The sequence below is a fragment of the Stegodyphus dumicola genome, chromosome 8 (genome assembly GCF_044657685.1).
Source record: "Stegodyphus dumicola isolate Sdum_Otavi_A_Nest chromosome 8, ASM4465768v1".
Classification (NCBI taxonomy): Eukaryota; Metazoa; Arthropoda; class Arachnida; order Araneae; family Eresidae; genus Stegodyphus; species Stegodyphus dumicola.
Window position 1 is genome coordinate 105288721 of NC_140775.1, and position 16590 is coordinate 105305310.

At 35.1% G+C, this 16590-nt stretch overlaps 1 protein-coding gene across 1 annotated transcript in view; it reads right to left on the reverse strand.

Annotated features, from left to right (window-relative positions):
• LOC118200619 (uncharacterized) overlaps positions 1 to 11488 on the reverse strand; it is a 34895-nt gene extending 23407 nt beyond the window's left edge. The window contains exons 1-3 of the mRNA XM_085822959.1: positions 11279 to 11488; positions 6619 to 6689; positions 3307 to 3425 (exon numbers count right to left, since the gene is read on the reverse strand). Coding sequence (XP_085679085.1) covers positions 3307 to 3425; positions 6619 to 6689; positions 11279 to 11399 — 311 coding nt within the window. The 5' untranslated portion in view covers positions 11400 to 11488. The remainder of the gene's footprint in view (positions 1 to 3306; positions 3426 to 6618; positions 6690 to 11278) is intronic.
• Positions 11489 to 16590: the final 5102 nt, after the last annotated feature.

A 16590-nucleotide genomic window follows, 5' to 3' on the forward strand; every position in this document is an offset into this window, starting at 1 on the left:
AATTCAAGATGATGCCGTTTGGACTGTGTAATGCGCCGGCAACATTCGAACGTCTTATGGAGACTGTTTTGAAAGGTCTTTCCTACGAAGCCTGCCTGATATACCTGGACGACATCATCATCGTCGGAAAGAGTTTTGAAGAACATTTAGAAAATCTTAGGAAGGTGCTTCAGAAACTGAAAGAAGCCAATCTGAAGCTGAGTCCCGCTAAATGCAAATTGTTCCGAAAGGAAGTGACTTACCTGGGACATGTCATCTCTGCAGAAGGTGTGCGCACGGATCCTGAAAAGGTATCAGCGGTTAAATCCTGGAAACGTCCTGAAAATGTCCATCAGCTGAGAAGCTTCCTAGGGCTTTGCACCTACTATAGGAGATTCGTGAAGGACTTTTCTTCCATCGCAAGACCCCTTCACAAGCTGACAGAGAGCAAGCAAAAATTCTTGTGGACAAAAGAATGCGAGGATGCATTTAACAACTTAAAGGAGGCTTTAACATCTGCTCCAATCCTGACGTATCCTCAGCTCGACCGACCATTTATTCTTGACACCGACGCGAGCAATGAAAGTGTCGGTGCTGTTTTGTCCCAAGAAATAGACGGCCAAGAACGTGTAGTGGCCTACTGGAGCAAGTGCCTGTCTAAACCGGAGAGGAATTATTGTGTCACCAGGAAAGAGTTGCTCGCCATAGTCAAAGCCGTAGAATAGTTCCATCACTATCTATATGGCAGAAAATTCCTGCTCCGCACCGATCATGCATCATTGACCTGGCTTTTAAATTTCAAGAATCCTGAGGGTCAAATAGCCAGGTGGATACAGAGACTCCAAGAATATGACATCACTATCCGTCATCGTAAGGGATCATCACACGGAAACGCCGACGCCCTGTCTAGAAGATCTTGCCAAGAAAGCTGCCGATATTGTTCCAGGGTGGAAGCGAAATACGAGCTGCTGACTCCGGTCGCAAGACAAATTACAACATCAGCATCGGCTGATCGAGAACCGTGGAGTGATGATGAAGTCAGGAAAGACCAGCTGGAAGACCGCGACATTAAACCGATAATTGATTTAATGGAGTCATCAACCAGAAAACCTACCTGGCAGGACATTTCTATCTGTAGTCCTACAACCAAACAGTATTGGGCACTCTGGGATTCACTTCACATTCGGAACGGCGTCTTATACCGGAAATTTGAATCGGATGATGGGAAGACGTTCCGATGGCAGCTGATACTTCCAAGATCCCGCATTCCTGATGTCCTTAAAGAACTACATAACAGCCCTACGGGAGGTCACTTTGGAATAATGAAGACCTTACAGAGAGTTCGTGAGCGCTTTTACTGGAATAATGCAAAGGATGACGTGCAAAAGTGGTGCCGATCCTGCGATGCCTGTGCAGGTCGGAAAGGACCGAAGAGACGCAGCCGAGGCAAGCTGCAACGTTACAACGTAGGGGCGCCTTTTGAACGTATCGCCTTTGACATCTTAGGACCTCTGCCACGAACTGCTGATGGCAACAAATACATACTCGTTGTCATTGATTACTTCACCAAGTGGCCTGAAGCGTACCCTGTTCCTGATCAAGAGGCTGTCACAGTAGCTGAGGTAATGATACAGCACTGGATTTCCAGGTTCGGAGTGCCTCTTCAGTTACATTCCGATCAGGGAAGGAATTTTACCTCGGCAGTGATCAAAGAACTGTGCAAACTACTCGGCATTGACAAAACTCAAACGACGCCATTGCAACCCCAGTCGGACGGCATGGTAGAGAGGTTCAATCGAACCATCCTTAATAACCTCTCATTAGTGGTTTCCAGAAACCAACAGGACTGGGACAAGAAATTACCACTCTTTTTACTGGCTTATCGCAGTGCTGTCCACGACGTACCGGCTATTCTCCATCACAAATGCTCTTCGGTCGTGACCTTCGTCTGCCTTGTGATCTATTGTTGGGCCGCCCTCCGGATGCTCCTTCATCGTCTGAGGAATATATTCAAGATCTCCAGCCCGGTTTGAAGTGATGCACAACTTTGCACGAGAGCGAGTCAACTTGGCGACGGAGAAGATGAAGACCCGATACGACACAAGAGCTACTGAACATCAATTCCACGAAGGAGACAAGGTGTGGCTGTGGAATCCGACTCGACGGAAAGGACTTTGTCCGAAATTACAGTCACCTTGGGATGGCCCGTACACAGTCCTAAACAGGCTGAATGACGTCGTGGTTCGGATTCGTAAGTCTTCGAACACTAAACCTAAAGTCGTTCATTACGACAGGTTAGCACATTACTATGGCCATAGTACATAATGTAAATAATTGTAAATAGTATAAGACCATGGTCCTTTTTGTTTATAAATGTGTATTTGATTTGATTTGTATTTAGTATTTGATTTGCATTTAGTATTTGATTTGTATTTAGTATTTGATTTGCATTTAGTATTTGATTTGTATTTAGTATTTGATTTGTATTTAGTATTTGATTTGTATTTAGTATTTGATTTGTATTTAGTATTTGTTTTGTATTTAGTATTTGATAGCATTTGATTTGTTCAAGTTAGTTATTGCATTTATTGTTTATATTGTTTGATATTGTAATGTAATGTTTATGCCTCAGTTGCATTTATGCCACAGTTGTAAATTTAGCTTCCTGTCCAGGGATTGTACTGCCCGGGACGTGCAGTCCTTGGGAAGGGGGCAGTGTTACGAATTTGGTATTTAAAAAGCTAATATTAGTTCAATTATAAATTAATTGGTTTTATTTCTCGCGCAGTGCAGCGCGTGACGAATATTAAAAGAAAGCTAAGCCGGAAAATTGAAAATACAAGAGCGCGTGCATTAAATAAATAAATATCTCTTTTTGATTTCGAGAAAGTACTGGAAAATTCTAGCGCGTGATTTTAAAATCTTATAAAAGGAGGAAAACATCGCAGTTTGTAGTAGTTGCTTAGTTTGTTGTTGTTTAAAAAAACTACTTTTGTTGATTGTAGCGAATTCGTGGATTAGCGTTCTTTAGCTGTTTTGAATTACGTTCTATTGGACATTTGAGTAGTTAAAAGAAAACTACTGTGAGATATTGTAATACTGCGTGATAATTTGAGAAAATTTAAGCATTTTTGTTGTGATAATAATAAATTTTTGTTCATTTTTTTTCATCGGACTTGTGCATTCATTTCATAACGAACCCGTACGCACGCAACAATACGGTAATATAAATAACAAGAAGTTTTTATTATTACTATATGAAAACACATACACACAAAAGAAAAAAAACAGGAGGAGGGAAGAATAAATTTGATGCATACTACATACCTCTTGATTTCATGATAATTCTTGTTATCAACCCAAGCCCCTTCCTTCTGAATTTTTGCCAGCCTCTCCAAAAGGCATTTATTATTACGGTGGATTGTGCTTAGACGCTCTAGTTCCAGCTAAAAGTATAATTTCTTCTAAATAATAGTTTATAGTGAGCCTGTTAAATAATAAATTGCTTTCAAACTTATTCATTGACATGAAATATTTACTCAAGTTTTTAATAATGCTGATATGAGTAGATTTTCACAGAACAATTCAGAATTATTCACGGTCGATGCCAAAAAATGATATTTCAGCACAACGCTTGAGTTAAAAATCCGATAAGTGCTTCAAAAATATAAAAATAAATAAATTAAAAAAATTCTTTAATTATTTGAGATTGAATTAATTAGAATGAAAGCATAGATTTTTGCTTTTCCCCAAAAAGCTCGGTTATCGGACATAAACAAAATTTTTTTCCATAAAAGACGTCTTTCAAGTATTTACAAAGATTATAAGAGCATATAAAATTTTCTAAATATTTTTGCTTATAAAACTTTATTGGCTTTAAATTGTCAACAGTAAAAAAAAATAACTATATTCAACACTTCTTAGATAATATCTAATTGAATTCAAATTTATTTGCGATAAATAATTTAAGTTTCACAATGATTGGTATATAGGATTTTCTTTATTGTTAAATATTTAGAAAAACCAATGGATTTTTTTTTCAAACTTGAAATAAGTTTATCTTATTATATAATGTTATTTGAACGAAAGAATACTTCAATGGGGTAAATTGGAAAACATAAATAAATCCTCTAACGTTCTATAAATAATGGTGAATAGCATATTAATGGATAGACGAGGAAGGCCATTAAAGTTAATTACAGATGATATTATCCTATAGACTGATGAAGTAATTCACAGCAGTTTCAGTGTGACTCCGAAACTGCAGAAATGTTAATGTCAATATACAACAATTTCCCAGGAAGAGTACTTCCAAATAGTTGTTCTGTAGGAGAAGTAAATTTATATCGGCAGGGAACTGAACAACTAGTTTAACGTTCAGACAACTGTTACTGAACAGACTGAAATTTCTTGCCCACAGACCTGTGATGTATCTGTTACCGTGAAAGACCGAAATTGGAGAATGTCGACTTTCACCGGAGAATATCAACATTCACCAAATACGTCGGTGAAAGACCGAATATTTCACTACATTCTTGTTTTTTCGGACCCTCACCGGTGTATGTCGACAATCACAGAAATGCTCTGGTGAAAGTCGAAAAGATAGGTCATAAAGTGCCATAATAGTTTAAGTTGTTGCAATAAATAAGGTTTGAATCACATTAATTTAGTAAGTTTTTTATTACTGTTATTTTATTTTCTCATTTAGAACGTACTGTATAATTAAGTAAGTTTTTAACTTCTATTATTTTCCTTTCTCATTTTGAATGTATTGTGTGTTTTAGGTTCTCATGTTCTTAAGTTCTTATTTCAAGTCTCAAGTGCGTTTATTCGCGACTGAATTACGGAGAAGAAAATATAATATTGTTATATGTTCAACATTCACCATTAGTACATGGTGAATGTTGACATTGACCGGTGTAAGTCAGAAATAAGAGTATTTGGAAAATATTTCGGACATACACCAAGAGACTATTCGGACATACACCAAGAGTGAATGTTGACATTCGATCACCGGTGAAAGTCGACATTCTCCAGATTTCGGTGCTTCACCGTAACATATCCTTGACGTATTGTACAGCAGAGCACAGCTCAATGGTTTCTTTTTTTTTCCACTTTCAATAATCAAGTGTAACTTACTTTTTAAATCCCTTATATAATATTTAATCTACTATTTATCTATTTCCGTGCTTACTGTGCTGTATCCTTTTTCTTAATCATATATATATATATCGACTTTTATAACATGTTCGAAGACATGTTGGAGAGATAAAATCAATTTCTGCAAAAGAAGATTCATTAACCGTCATAAATTAAAACAAATAATTTATTACTTTATTACCATCACTAGTATCAGTTTCGTATAGTTGATTAACAACATGTGATCGTAATATAGCGCAGCGCCGGTATTGAGTTATCCTGCTATCGAGAATTCATAGAATTGAGCAACCGTGGTATCTGAAAACTGCTGCTGAGTAAATAAGTTGTCGGATAAGTGAGTTCTTCGATTCGGTCAGTCTTACTTCGACCTTTCTAACAAATACACTCTTTTGCAAAAAATTCGAAGCAGCAAGACGGGCTTTTGCGATCGTGACGAAATTTAGTATGCAAAAACATCTTGATCGAACATGCAAATGATCAAAGTTTCAAAGCAAATGAACAGGAATTGCAATCATAGAGCCCATTTATAGTGCGCAATTCGCAAAGTATAAAACCAAAATCAGAGGCGGAAAATTTATCGTTGCTGCCATTGTAATTCCGTAAAGAAGCAACTAAAGATGCCATTACAACGATATCGAAGACCATACAGACAACTAAACGACTTCGAACGTGGTCGCATTGTACGGTTGCGTGAAGCTGAGTGGTCATATCAAGCTAGACTGCCATCTGCAGCGTACAGACACTCCTGTGCAAAGATATTGGCAGCAATGGTTGCTACAAGGAAATTGCCGACGAAATGAAGGCTCTGGAAGGCCAAGGAGCACAAAATGCGAGGCAAGATAGGATGATTGTTTGCCAGGCTCGAACCGTCCCAACGGTATCATTGTCGACTATTTAACGTACTACAGTCACGTCTATACCTCCCGTGATACCGTCCACCAAGACCATCTTGATGGGAGGTGGCCTTGCGTCCATCATCTCACGGCGTTTGTCTGAGGTGGGGTTACGCTTACAGAGGCCTTTAAGACGTTTGCCTCTGACCCCACCAACATCGGCGGAGTCATCTGGAGTGGTGTCGCAGCCGATCATCATGGCTGCCATCAGGCTGGCATCTAATACTGTTCAGCGATGAATCCCGTTTCACTCTTGAAGCAGATGACCAGCATGTCCGTGTCTGGAGAGGACGGGGCCAGCGGTCCCAATCAGCCTTTCTTTGGGTTTATTTAAATTATACATAATTTCTTAACTTCAATTATATCTGACACCTTTTTACAAAGTAAACTTTGTAGAAGGTGATTTTGCACTGGGGTGCAGTACATTAATAACGTAATTCCAGAGCTCAGCAAGGGTTTTACAGTACCTATATTTTAATAATGCATATTTACCTAATGTAAATGCAAACAACTTTTCTGAAAGTCACGTACATGAGACCTCGTACTGTTTAATCTTTAATATGGGACAGATTACTTATAAACTAACCTGAAGTTTCTTCGGCCGAATGTATAAGTGAAGGTACGTCAATGGGGCTCCATCATCAACGCGGTGCTTTGCTAGAAAAAAAGTTAATTTCAGAATTATTAATTAAAAAATTGTTTTTCAAAATAATATAGAGTTTGGATATATAATAGAATATGTGTATTAGTACCATGACTGGTTTTGAGATTTCGGATGCATCAGCCTCTCCTTTATTAAGAGTGAACACATGATAATTGCAGGTACACACGAATTTAAAGCTTTGATATTTGCGCGTTATTGAATCTAACGCTTTTAGGTAAATCTTTCTCTTATTCGTCTTTCTGAGAGACAGTCGTTTAGTTATTGTCATTTAAAAATCTAAAGTAACTCTCCTGCATGGTGAACCAGGAGATTAAGAGGCAGTAAAGAAGTCCATACTTCTTGATACACACATCATAAAATTAAGATAATGTCCAGGTATGCAAAATAAAGCAGATAATGGGAAAATGAACGTTAGGAAATAGAAATATAAAATAAATATGCATTTGGCACTTCAAAGTCCATTGACTTGTTCTTGAGGGTGAGACAAATGCAGAGGACATAGTAATTTTCGAAGATTTCATACCTGAAATTATGATCAAATGACAAGATTTATACAGTCACACTATTGTGAAGAACTAAAAATCGAGATCTGCATACAGTCCTTAATATAATCCACTATTTTTTTTCCGTTGGCGGCGCTTAGCGGACTTAGGCTCAGCCACTAGTAAGGCCGAAAGTGGTGGCTACTTTTTGTGGAAGCACCTAATAAGAAAGCCACCGTTACCTCCTATGAAGGGACGGACAGTTACAGCCATGCCTTCTCTGGGATGCGAACCCGGGCCCTTCGATATTGCAGTATACTATACCTTCTGGACGTCTATACAATCCACTATAATTTTCAGAATCTTTTGCTGCACAGGTTCTGAAAAACATTTTTTAAGTATTTAAGTAATCGAATGTACAGTCGTAAATATTCAAGTTTTTAAGTATCACGAACTCCCTTAAGATGTTCAGAACTCAAGTTCTCCTAAATTTTAAAATAGACTTGTTCATCTCGTATTTGCTGTCGTCTTATTACTTGATTTCTTTGTGGATTTTGGGTTCATGAACTCTGACTGATGAAGCAATAATAGTAGCTTTAAGGAAACGTAATGTTCTTGATGGTTCTGAAGGACATTGTGCGAGACAAGACAGATTGAATTATAACGAAGATGATAACCATGATCACGGTGGAGCTGTAGTTTCAAGCTGTAGCAGACGATACAACAGTTCGAGCAGCATTAAATAATTTGAGCATAGAGAATAGCAGTGGAAGAGACGACAAAATTCAGCATTACAAGAAAGCAGAACTGGATAAAATATGGTTAAAAAAACATTTTTTAAAATAAGCTTTTATTTAAAACTCGTATAATAATTAATGAACTTATAGATTTCCTCACTTTTATTTTGTTAAATGTAATGGCGAGGAACATAGTGAACTGCTAAGCGAATAATCGCTAAAGTCCAGTAATAGAAACATTCGCCCCCTTTCTCAGAGCGTAAAGCAAAGCCGCCACTTCGGCTTAAAACGTAAGAAATAAGATCTAACTAATGACTAACTAAAGAGATTTAACCGAAGCTAACACATTTTTAAACTAGCAGTTGGCCCGTAATATTGGCCAGCGAAGCTATCAAAAGGCACGTAATACGACTGAGCGTTATAACAGTTACAGAGACGTAATCCAAAGGCAACCGCGCACTATTCAGGAATTCTAACTCTCCCTGTCGAAGTCAGTGGAACTGGACTTAAATACTATTCTACTTCTCATTTGCATGTAACGCGATTCTAAAAACTCATTCTAGTATAGGGAGTTGTAAGCTGAAGCTAGGAAGGATTGGAGAGAAGCATAAATTTAAAACACCTGTCATAAAATTAAAATATACCTTACAAACTAAAAGAGTAAAATAATTTATTCTGCAATATAGAGGGAAAAGTAGATTAAAAATTCTCTTTATAGAGTTTATCTACAATTTTGTAACACAAAATTGTTGTTTGACTTTTGAATTATTCTATTGAATTAAATCTACTTCGTCGATAGCGCAAAAACCACAATAGAATAAATGCATTCTTTAAAATCCACTATATTTATTTACCATAGCAACACTTTGACGCTAGGTTCACTTAACAGCGTTACATCTGATTCATTTTATAGTTCAAAATTATATCACCTGAAGAATTATCTAATATTGCCACATGTTCTATTCAAATACTACAACAAATCTGGAATGATGTATGAAAGAAATTAGACAAATAAAAAAAGAAACAGTTGTTGTTGCGAAGCTTAGTTTCTTTAGACTAGCAACAAATCGAATATTCTGCAAAGTATATAAGTTTTAAATTTAAACAAATATGGCTGCTATGGTATTAAATTTAGGCTTAGCCGCACTTAAACAACTTTTAAACTTTTGATAGTTCTACAAATAGTGCATGCAGGTTAACTAAAGGCATAAAAACCTTAACCGGATGATGAGAACAACATAATTCAATCATTTCTAAAGCAAAAAAAAAAAAAATGTATAATTTACCATCATATAAGAATAAAAAAATGAGCTCACGGAGCTGAGTAACAGAGTGGGTATATGTATATATATATATATTTACATACTTTTGGTGCCCCCGATTGCCATTAAAAAGGGAAGTGCACAACTACATCCTATAGCTGTCCTATATACAAAATTTCAACGTTCTGAGGCTACGCGTTGCCATCTGACATGCTACGGTTTATAAACTACAAAAATTTTATCGACATTTCCAAATATGGAAATCATATTACGCATATCTGTAACTTTGGGCGTATCGAATGCATCTGGTGAAAGATCGTTTTCGGTGTTAAAACGCGTAAAAATTATTTACGGAATTCATCAAGTCAAACAAAATTAACCTTTTTAGCTTTACTATACGTAGAACAAACTGCGTTGGAGAATATTAATTACGAAAAAATAATTCATAAATTTGTAGTATTGAAAGCCAGAAAAAAGGACTTTTCAATTAATTTTAAAATTATTTTTTCAAAACTATGGTTTTGGCATTTAAGAGAATAAATTTCGTTTTCTTAATTTATGACATACAAACAAAAAGTTCCAATTCTATTGGTTGTATTGATACGTAACCAAACGCATGTTTATAAGTATTCTAACAATGGAAACTGTTTTAAAATTTTTTTAAAACTATTTTTGTTATTTATTATAATATACCTATCATTTATTATTCCGTTAGAAAATTCTCATAGAAATTGCATAACACTTCTGGTGTAGGGGTCCGGCAATAAAAAATGTCTAGGGTCCTAAAACAGGTTAATCCGTCTTTGTCTATTACAGTGGTTGCGTTAATACTCGTACCTGGCTGCCAATCAAACTTATATGCTAGGTGGGGTCGTACTTTAACAGCGTCTATTATAAAAATAATTGTCTTTTCGTGATAACATACAAAACTGCAGTCGGATATTTAATTATGAATAGAAGTTGCCTACGTGTGAGAAAATATTCTTCTAAATTCGAATTGTTCATCAGGATGACAAGTGGGCAAGAGGAACAGGCAGCATACTTTAATGTTCCAAACAAATATTTTAGCATGAAAGTACACATTTTAAATTATTTAAGGACCTACCTCAAATATTTTTAAAATTAAGTCCAAAATGTGACGGATGAGCTTAAGATCCCTTTGAGTTCACATGCAGAAAAATATAACTGTAAATTAAACTACTTGCAAAATTATCGGTATAGAAACCGTCAACACTCCTCGCATTTTGCAAAAAATGTTCTTGCGCCTGAAGATAAGAAATATCGTCTCATCGCTCTTGAAATTCAGTCCAAATTTTAGTTAAAACTAGGTTGCTTTTCTGCCTAACTTTAAACTTTTTTTCAATTTAGCTTTATGTAAAGTTAAATAATAAGATAGTAATGCTGCAAGAAAATAATGAAACAAAACCAAGTGAAATACCAATTTTATCATTTATCATGCTATTGTTTACTTTGATTTAGTTTACTGACGATATACTATAATCTAGACATTAGAAATGCAATAAACGGTATCATGTAGTTCTGGGCAAGATTTATTATTTTCTTTTTCTTTCATTTAATGCATTTTATCTGTTGATGAAATAAAATAAGAATAAGAATATTCTTTGAGTTAAAGTAACACATCAACAAAGATTATTGTAGGTGTTAAAACAATAAGAATCAGCTCAATATTTCATAAATCTACAGGATTAGCTGCGGAAATGCACAAATAAAATTAAACATAATAGAAGTTTCTGTAATTAAAACTTCGAAACTTGACCCGCAAATTTTTGAATAATACGATGATTCTCCCTGCTCTAACTCCTCAAATCATAATATTCTTTGTTGTATAACCTGTTTTAACAATAAAATAATTATGAACTATACAAATGTATGCTGAAAAGGAAATACTGAATTAGACATAACACCATAATGCTGCATTTAGATTTCTGGAACTATTTCTGTGGTTGTAATAACAAAATATTCGTAGAAAGAACAGAAGTAATAAAATTGGTCTTAGACATACTAGCAATGATATTCTATAAATTAGACTACGGTATTAGAGTTGTCAATTTCTATTGTATTTAAAATGCATTCATTTTACCTGTTTTTACATTAAAGCGATGATTTTCGTAGTTGAAGATATCCCATTTATACTGTAGGTATAAATTAGCACTTGTGCGCCCAGTGCATTTTGATCTGGTTGTTTCGTACCAGCTAAACATTTTAAAATTTACGATTATCTAATCTGAAACTCCTTAATCATAAATCGGTTCGTCGCGATTATACGTACTTCATTTCCTTTTACCTTGAATCCTACCGTTAAGTAAAATTCGAATTTGTACAAATCTCATTATATTTATATCTCGAGATCTAATTCAAAATACTAAGTTCATATTTGGCTGAACTTGGAATTCATTTTATTTACTGATACTATAGATACAGCATTATTACGGTATTTGTTAGAGATGCTATTTCTGAGCCTTTACTTATAAAAGTTTAGGAATCTAGCAACAGAAACTGTAACAGATGACATAATTGTTTTTAGCTCTGTATGTTTAAACAGCTGTTTTTTTTCCCTAAACATCTTCATTCGATGTAAATAAATGTTTATCAGTGAAATTTGCGCCATTCTGAGTTTAACTTAACAATTTTAATTGAGTAGAATTTGAATAGACAGATTTTTAATAGATTAATAAAGATAAACTACATTTGTAAAATAAAATCATAACAGCAGCATAAATGTGAAAAAGGGTCCAGGTTCGGGAGAAACAACGTTCAGTGTAGTCGGTATCACCGGCAAAAGAGTTAAGATCTAAACGGATGACAAAACGGGCAGTTCCTTTAATCATAGCTGTAGGAATGCACAGAGTTCTTCAATTCATTTAAGAAATAATTTTTTAGTTCCTTCGATATCGGATTTCTAACTTGGAAAGTTTTAATTGTCAATTAATTACGTTAAAAAATTTGACTACTTTAATTAAAAATTAACTTGCCAAGTTATAAATCCGACGTTTAGGACGTCGTTTCTCCCGAACTTGGCCCCTTTTTCACATTTACGTTGCTGTTATAATTTTATTTTACATACTAGCTTTACCCGCGGCTTCGCTCGCGTTGATGTCCTTAAATGAATTTCAATTCCACGTGAAGTTTAAAAATACACTCCGGTAAAATTTCAAAATAAAGAACATTCGAGCGCCTTAAAATGATAAAGCAAAATTTTTTATCGCACACAGTAAAATGTAAAGAATATAAAATGTAAATGCAATTTTTCAAGCAACGATAACAGAAATATATAACACGAATGAATAAATTTAAAAAAAATACGAAATAAAACATTAAATATATCACAAAAATCGAAATGTTGATAATAATTTCAAGTCGATAAGTTAATTAGAAGTTATTAATTTTAAAATGATTTTTCACGTGTAAATCCGTGAACTTTGACCTTTTCGCCAACCTAGCGGTCTACCGGATACCAACTTCTCCCCCTCTGTCGCCTTCAACAAAGAGTTAACAATAGCAAGCGGAGTATTGTTTCATCTGTGATTAAGCTGGAAATAATTAAGCCACAAAAAGAGTTACATTACCATTGTTCCTACCCTTCAGAGAGCGACACAAGTTTCTAAATTTCGAAAAATTTCGATAATTAGATCAAAAGTTATAATTTTTATCACCAGTTTATAAAAGAAAGGGAAGACAAGAAAAAAATCCCTAATGTCGCTGTTGAGTCGCATTCAAATTAGCGTTTTCAGATTTCTTAATTAATATCCCAGCTTATTAAAGCCGTAGGAAGATGAGAATGGTATCGATGGATTCTGACGAATTTTTGAAATCAGCGGATAAAGTATCTCAAAATTCAACTAACCGCCGTTCCATAGATATTTATGAAAATATAAATTGGCGAGTAGCCAAATCCCTTTAATGAGATACATTCCGATGACCTAATTGATCACGTGACTTATGTATACCTTTTGTGAAAAACAATGCAGATGAACTCAGAGATCACGTGACTTATGTACAGTTAATGCAAACAAGCAAGGTCATTCTTCCTCTTCTTCTCTCTTGCGGAATGTATCTCATAGGGAAAAACCCAACAAAGTAAGTGAAAATGTAGGGAAAAAGTAGTTTTTTTAAATTAATATCTCGGCTAATTAAAAAGTCGTACGAAGACATTTTATTACTTACTCTGCTGAGACCTGGGCAATGACAGAAAAAGCTAAAAGTATCATTTCTGTCTTTGAAAAAAAAAAAAAAAAAAAAATTGAGAAGTATTTTTGGTGGAATAAAATGCAACAATATCTGGAGAACTAACTCTAAACTCTATAAATCCTTAAAAATATAGATATAGTAGTAGTGAGATTACTATAGATATAGTAGTAATAATTTTGAGAAGTATTTTTGGTGGAATAAAATGTAACAATATCTGGAGAAGAAGAACTAACTCTGAACTCTGTAAATCCTTAAAAATATAGATATAGTAACGGAGGACGTGGGCACCATCCCTCTACTATTACGGTTAATCGATTCTGCCCACGTGCGCCCTTGTCTAGTATTTATTAATAGTTCTAAAATTTTTACATTGCCATATATTGTGCCTGATTTACAATTAGTTTATACAATAATTATATTCACATTATTAACATAACTTATTACATAAATTTTGATTGGAGAATTTTCTCTAATGAATTTCTTTCTTTTGTAATTTTCTTTAAGAGGGAGACCTAGATTTAAATGGCTCGACTGTTTGGAAAGAGACTTACGAATTTTAAAAATAACCAGTTGGATGTCCATGGCCAGGGGTAGAAGATCTTGGAATTCCATTCTGAGGAAGGCAAGGGCCCATCCTTTGCTGTCTGGCCATTGAAGAAGAAAAAGAAGACATTTTATAGCATTTAACCTTTTCTAATATATCAAAAATATTTCTTGAAAATTTCATGATGATCGGTTACATAATTAAGACGTTAAAGCGTAACAAACAAACAAACACACAATCAAACTCACATTTATAATATTAGTATAAGGATGTAATTTATCTTTGTTAATCTTTGTTATCTTGCTACGCTGCCAGCCTTGGTCTGGCTTTTAAATGTACCGGAAAAATGCCTGAAGGGAACACCAAACGTTAAATTTAAAAACTGGGTAAACTGGGTGGAATTTTACTCTGCAGAACAACTTCATAAAAAAATTTTAAAAATGTATTTACATATAACAAAATTACAATAAAATAAGCAATGTCCCTGAATACAAATATTAGTTATCCTAATAAATAAATTAACCAACTTCCCGTTGCCTTCTCTCAACAAAGGTCCAGTATCCAAGAGAAACATTAAATTTCAAAACTGCACAGAATTATCGCCCTCATCTTATCAGGTTCAATGTTTCTTCTAACCTTCTTCGGAAACATACAAGGACCTGACTAAGAACAGAGAGCTTACTAAAGCTATGTTCACTAATTGTAGTAAGTAGACAGGATACAGACGAAGGGTATACAAAACCCTTTATTTTTTTTATATACAATGACTTCCGTACTTCGGAATACAATGACCCTCCACTCGGGGTCTAACGTAAAAGATATCAAAATAAAACTAAACTCTAATTTAACTTTAGAATAATACACGTGTAAGATTGGCCTTATAATAACAGGAAGCGTATGTAGCACAGAGACTGTGAACACTACAATACGTTTAATTTATCAAGAGGATTAAAACCTCTGGCCTGGAAGGCAAATAGCAACTGCGTAACTTCTAAGGTAAGCGGCCTGCTTCGAACTCACTGCTTCCTCTCTTTCGCTTGGCAAAAAGGCCACACTTAAATACTTGGCGTTCGCCAAACTTTGCATAAAAACCTTCACGCTTATAATTCTGGCCGGAAGTAGAAAATAAGAAGTGATAGTAAAGATTTAAAATAAAATAAACGTTAGTAAAACTTAAGATCCTTACATACTTCCCGCCAGAGTTAATTAGTTTGAAACTGAGGTCTAAAACGACCTTGTTGAAAACTTTTAGCTCTAGAATCTAACGCGAGGCCAATCTTTTACAATCATAACTTCGTTAGAAACTAGAAAATTTAAAAGAAAGAAATTTGTTACAATAGCAGCTCCCAGGATATACAACAATCTTTTTTTTTCCTCTGTACTGCATCTAACCAGGAGCTTTATTCAATTCTGGTTCCTTCCAGAGATCTGGAAGGAAAACTAGTTTAATGAAATGTTACACAATGACATTGCAAATAACATATAGAATATACTTCTCTTAACATTCTTATTTCATTCGTGACTATTTTAATTATCTCTCCCCGTGCTCTCTGACATGTGTTGTAAAAGAACACCAAACACGAATGTGTTTCTGTCTACGTGTGCCACACTTCCTCCTACAATCAAAACACTAACGTGTTAAAATTCAACATAACGAGACCTCTTAACACACCCTACTTTCAACTCTAACCCTGAGGTACTATTCTAAAAGTGGCTAACTCTAAAGTGTAGCGTCAGAGAGCCTAACTACATCATTCAACCTTTACCACATATTCGCCATGATTTAATCTTTACAGTCACACGAATAACAAATTTTTAACATTACTTTCACTTTTACCATATCACGGTATTTCTTAACATTTGAAATAACAGTTCACATGTATATAAGAACATATCAACATGCCGTTAATTTTACACATTTGAAAACATACATTAGTAGTACATTGTTAACTTCTATTCTTTTCAAAGCAAGTGCCAATTCTTTCTACATTGAAATAATACTACATTTCAAAAAGTCTTTCAGACTAAAACTTCTCTCTTGCTAAAATGTTTTAAATAAAATTTATACAATAGCTTTTTACAAAAATTTAAGTTTACACAACGCTATTATACATCAACTTTAGTTTTACGCCCGAGTAATTGAAAACATAATAAGAAAATCGGTCACAACTCATTTCTCGCCCTTTTGGCGATAAAGGTAGACCTCGCATGAGGTAAAACTTCTTGAAATCTGCCACTTGCAGTAAGAATGAAAGATTAACTTAAGTTTGCAAAGTAACATAAAATTTTACTTATCTTTGTAATATTCGGACATCCTTTTCTGGGCCCAGTCTTTAAAGGTACTGCAGACCGTAGCCTGGTTTATCCTCCTTCTTGTACGGGCTCGCCCTTCAGTGCTTTCCTCTGGAAGCTTCCGTTTTTCACCAGTACGGCCACCCTTGAACACCTTCCTTTTCCCCTCTGCTTGTGGTCTTGGCCGTTTGAAGGCAGCTGGTCTTGGCGGAACCGGGAAACTTCTGTCGTGATCCTGTTTGGACCTCGTTGTTGGCCGTTCAAATTTTTCTTGTACTTTTTCCTCCGCCACTGATGGCCCTTCCGCAGTTCGGCGACTTTTGCTGTGGAGAGTTCTGTCGGATGAGTCGATCTTCCGTTTTAAAGCC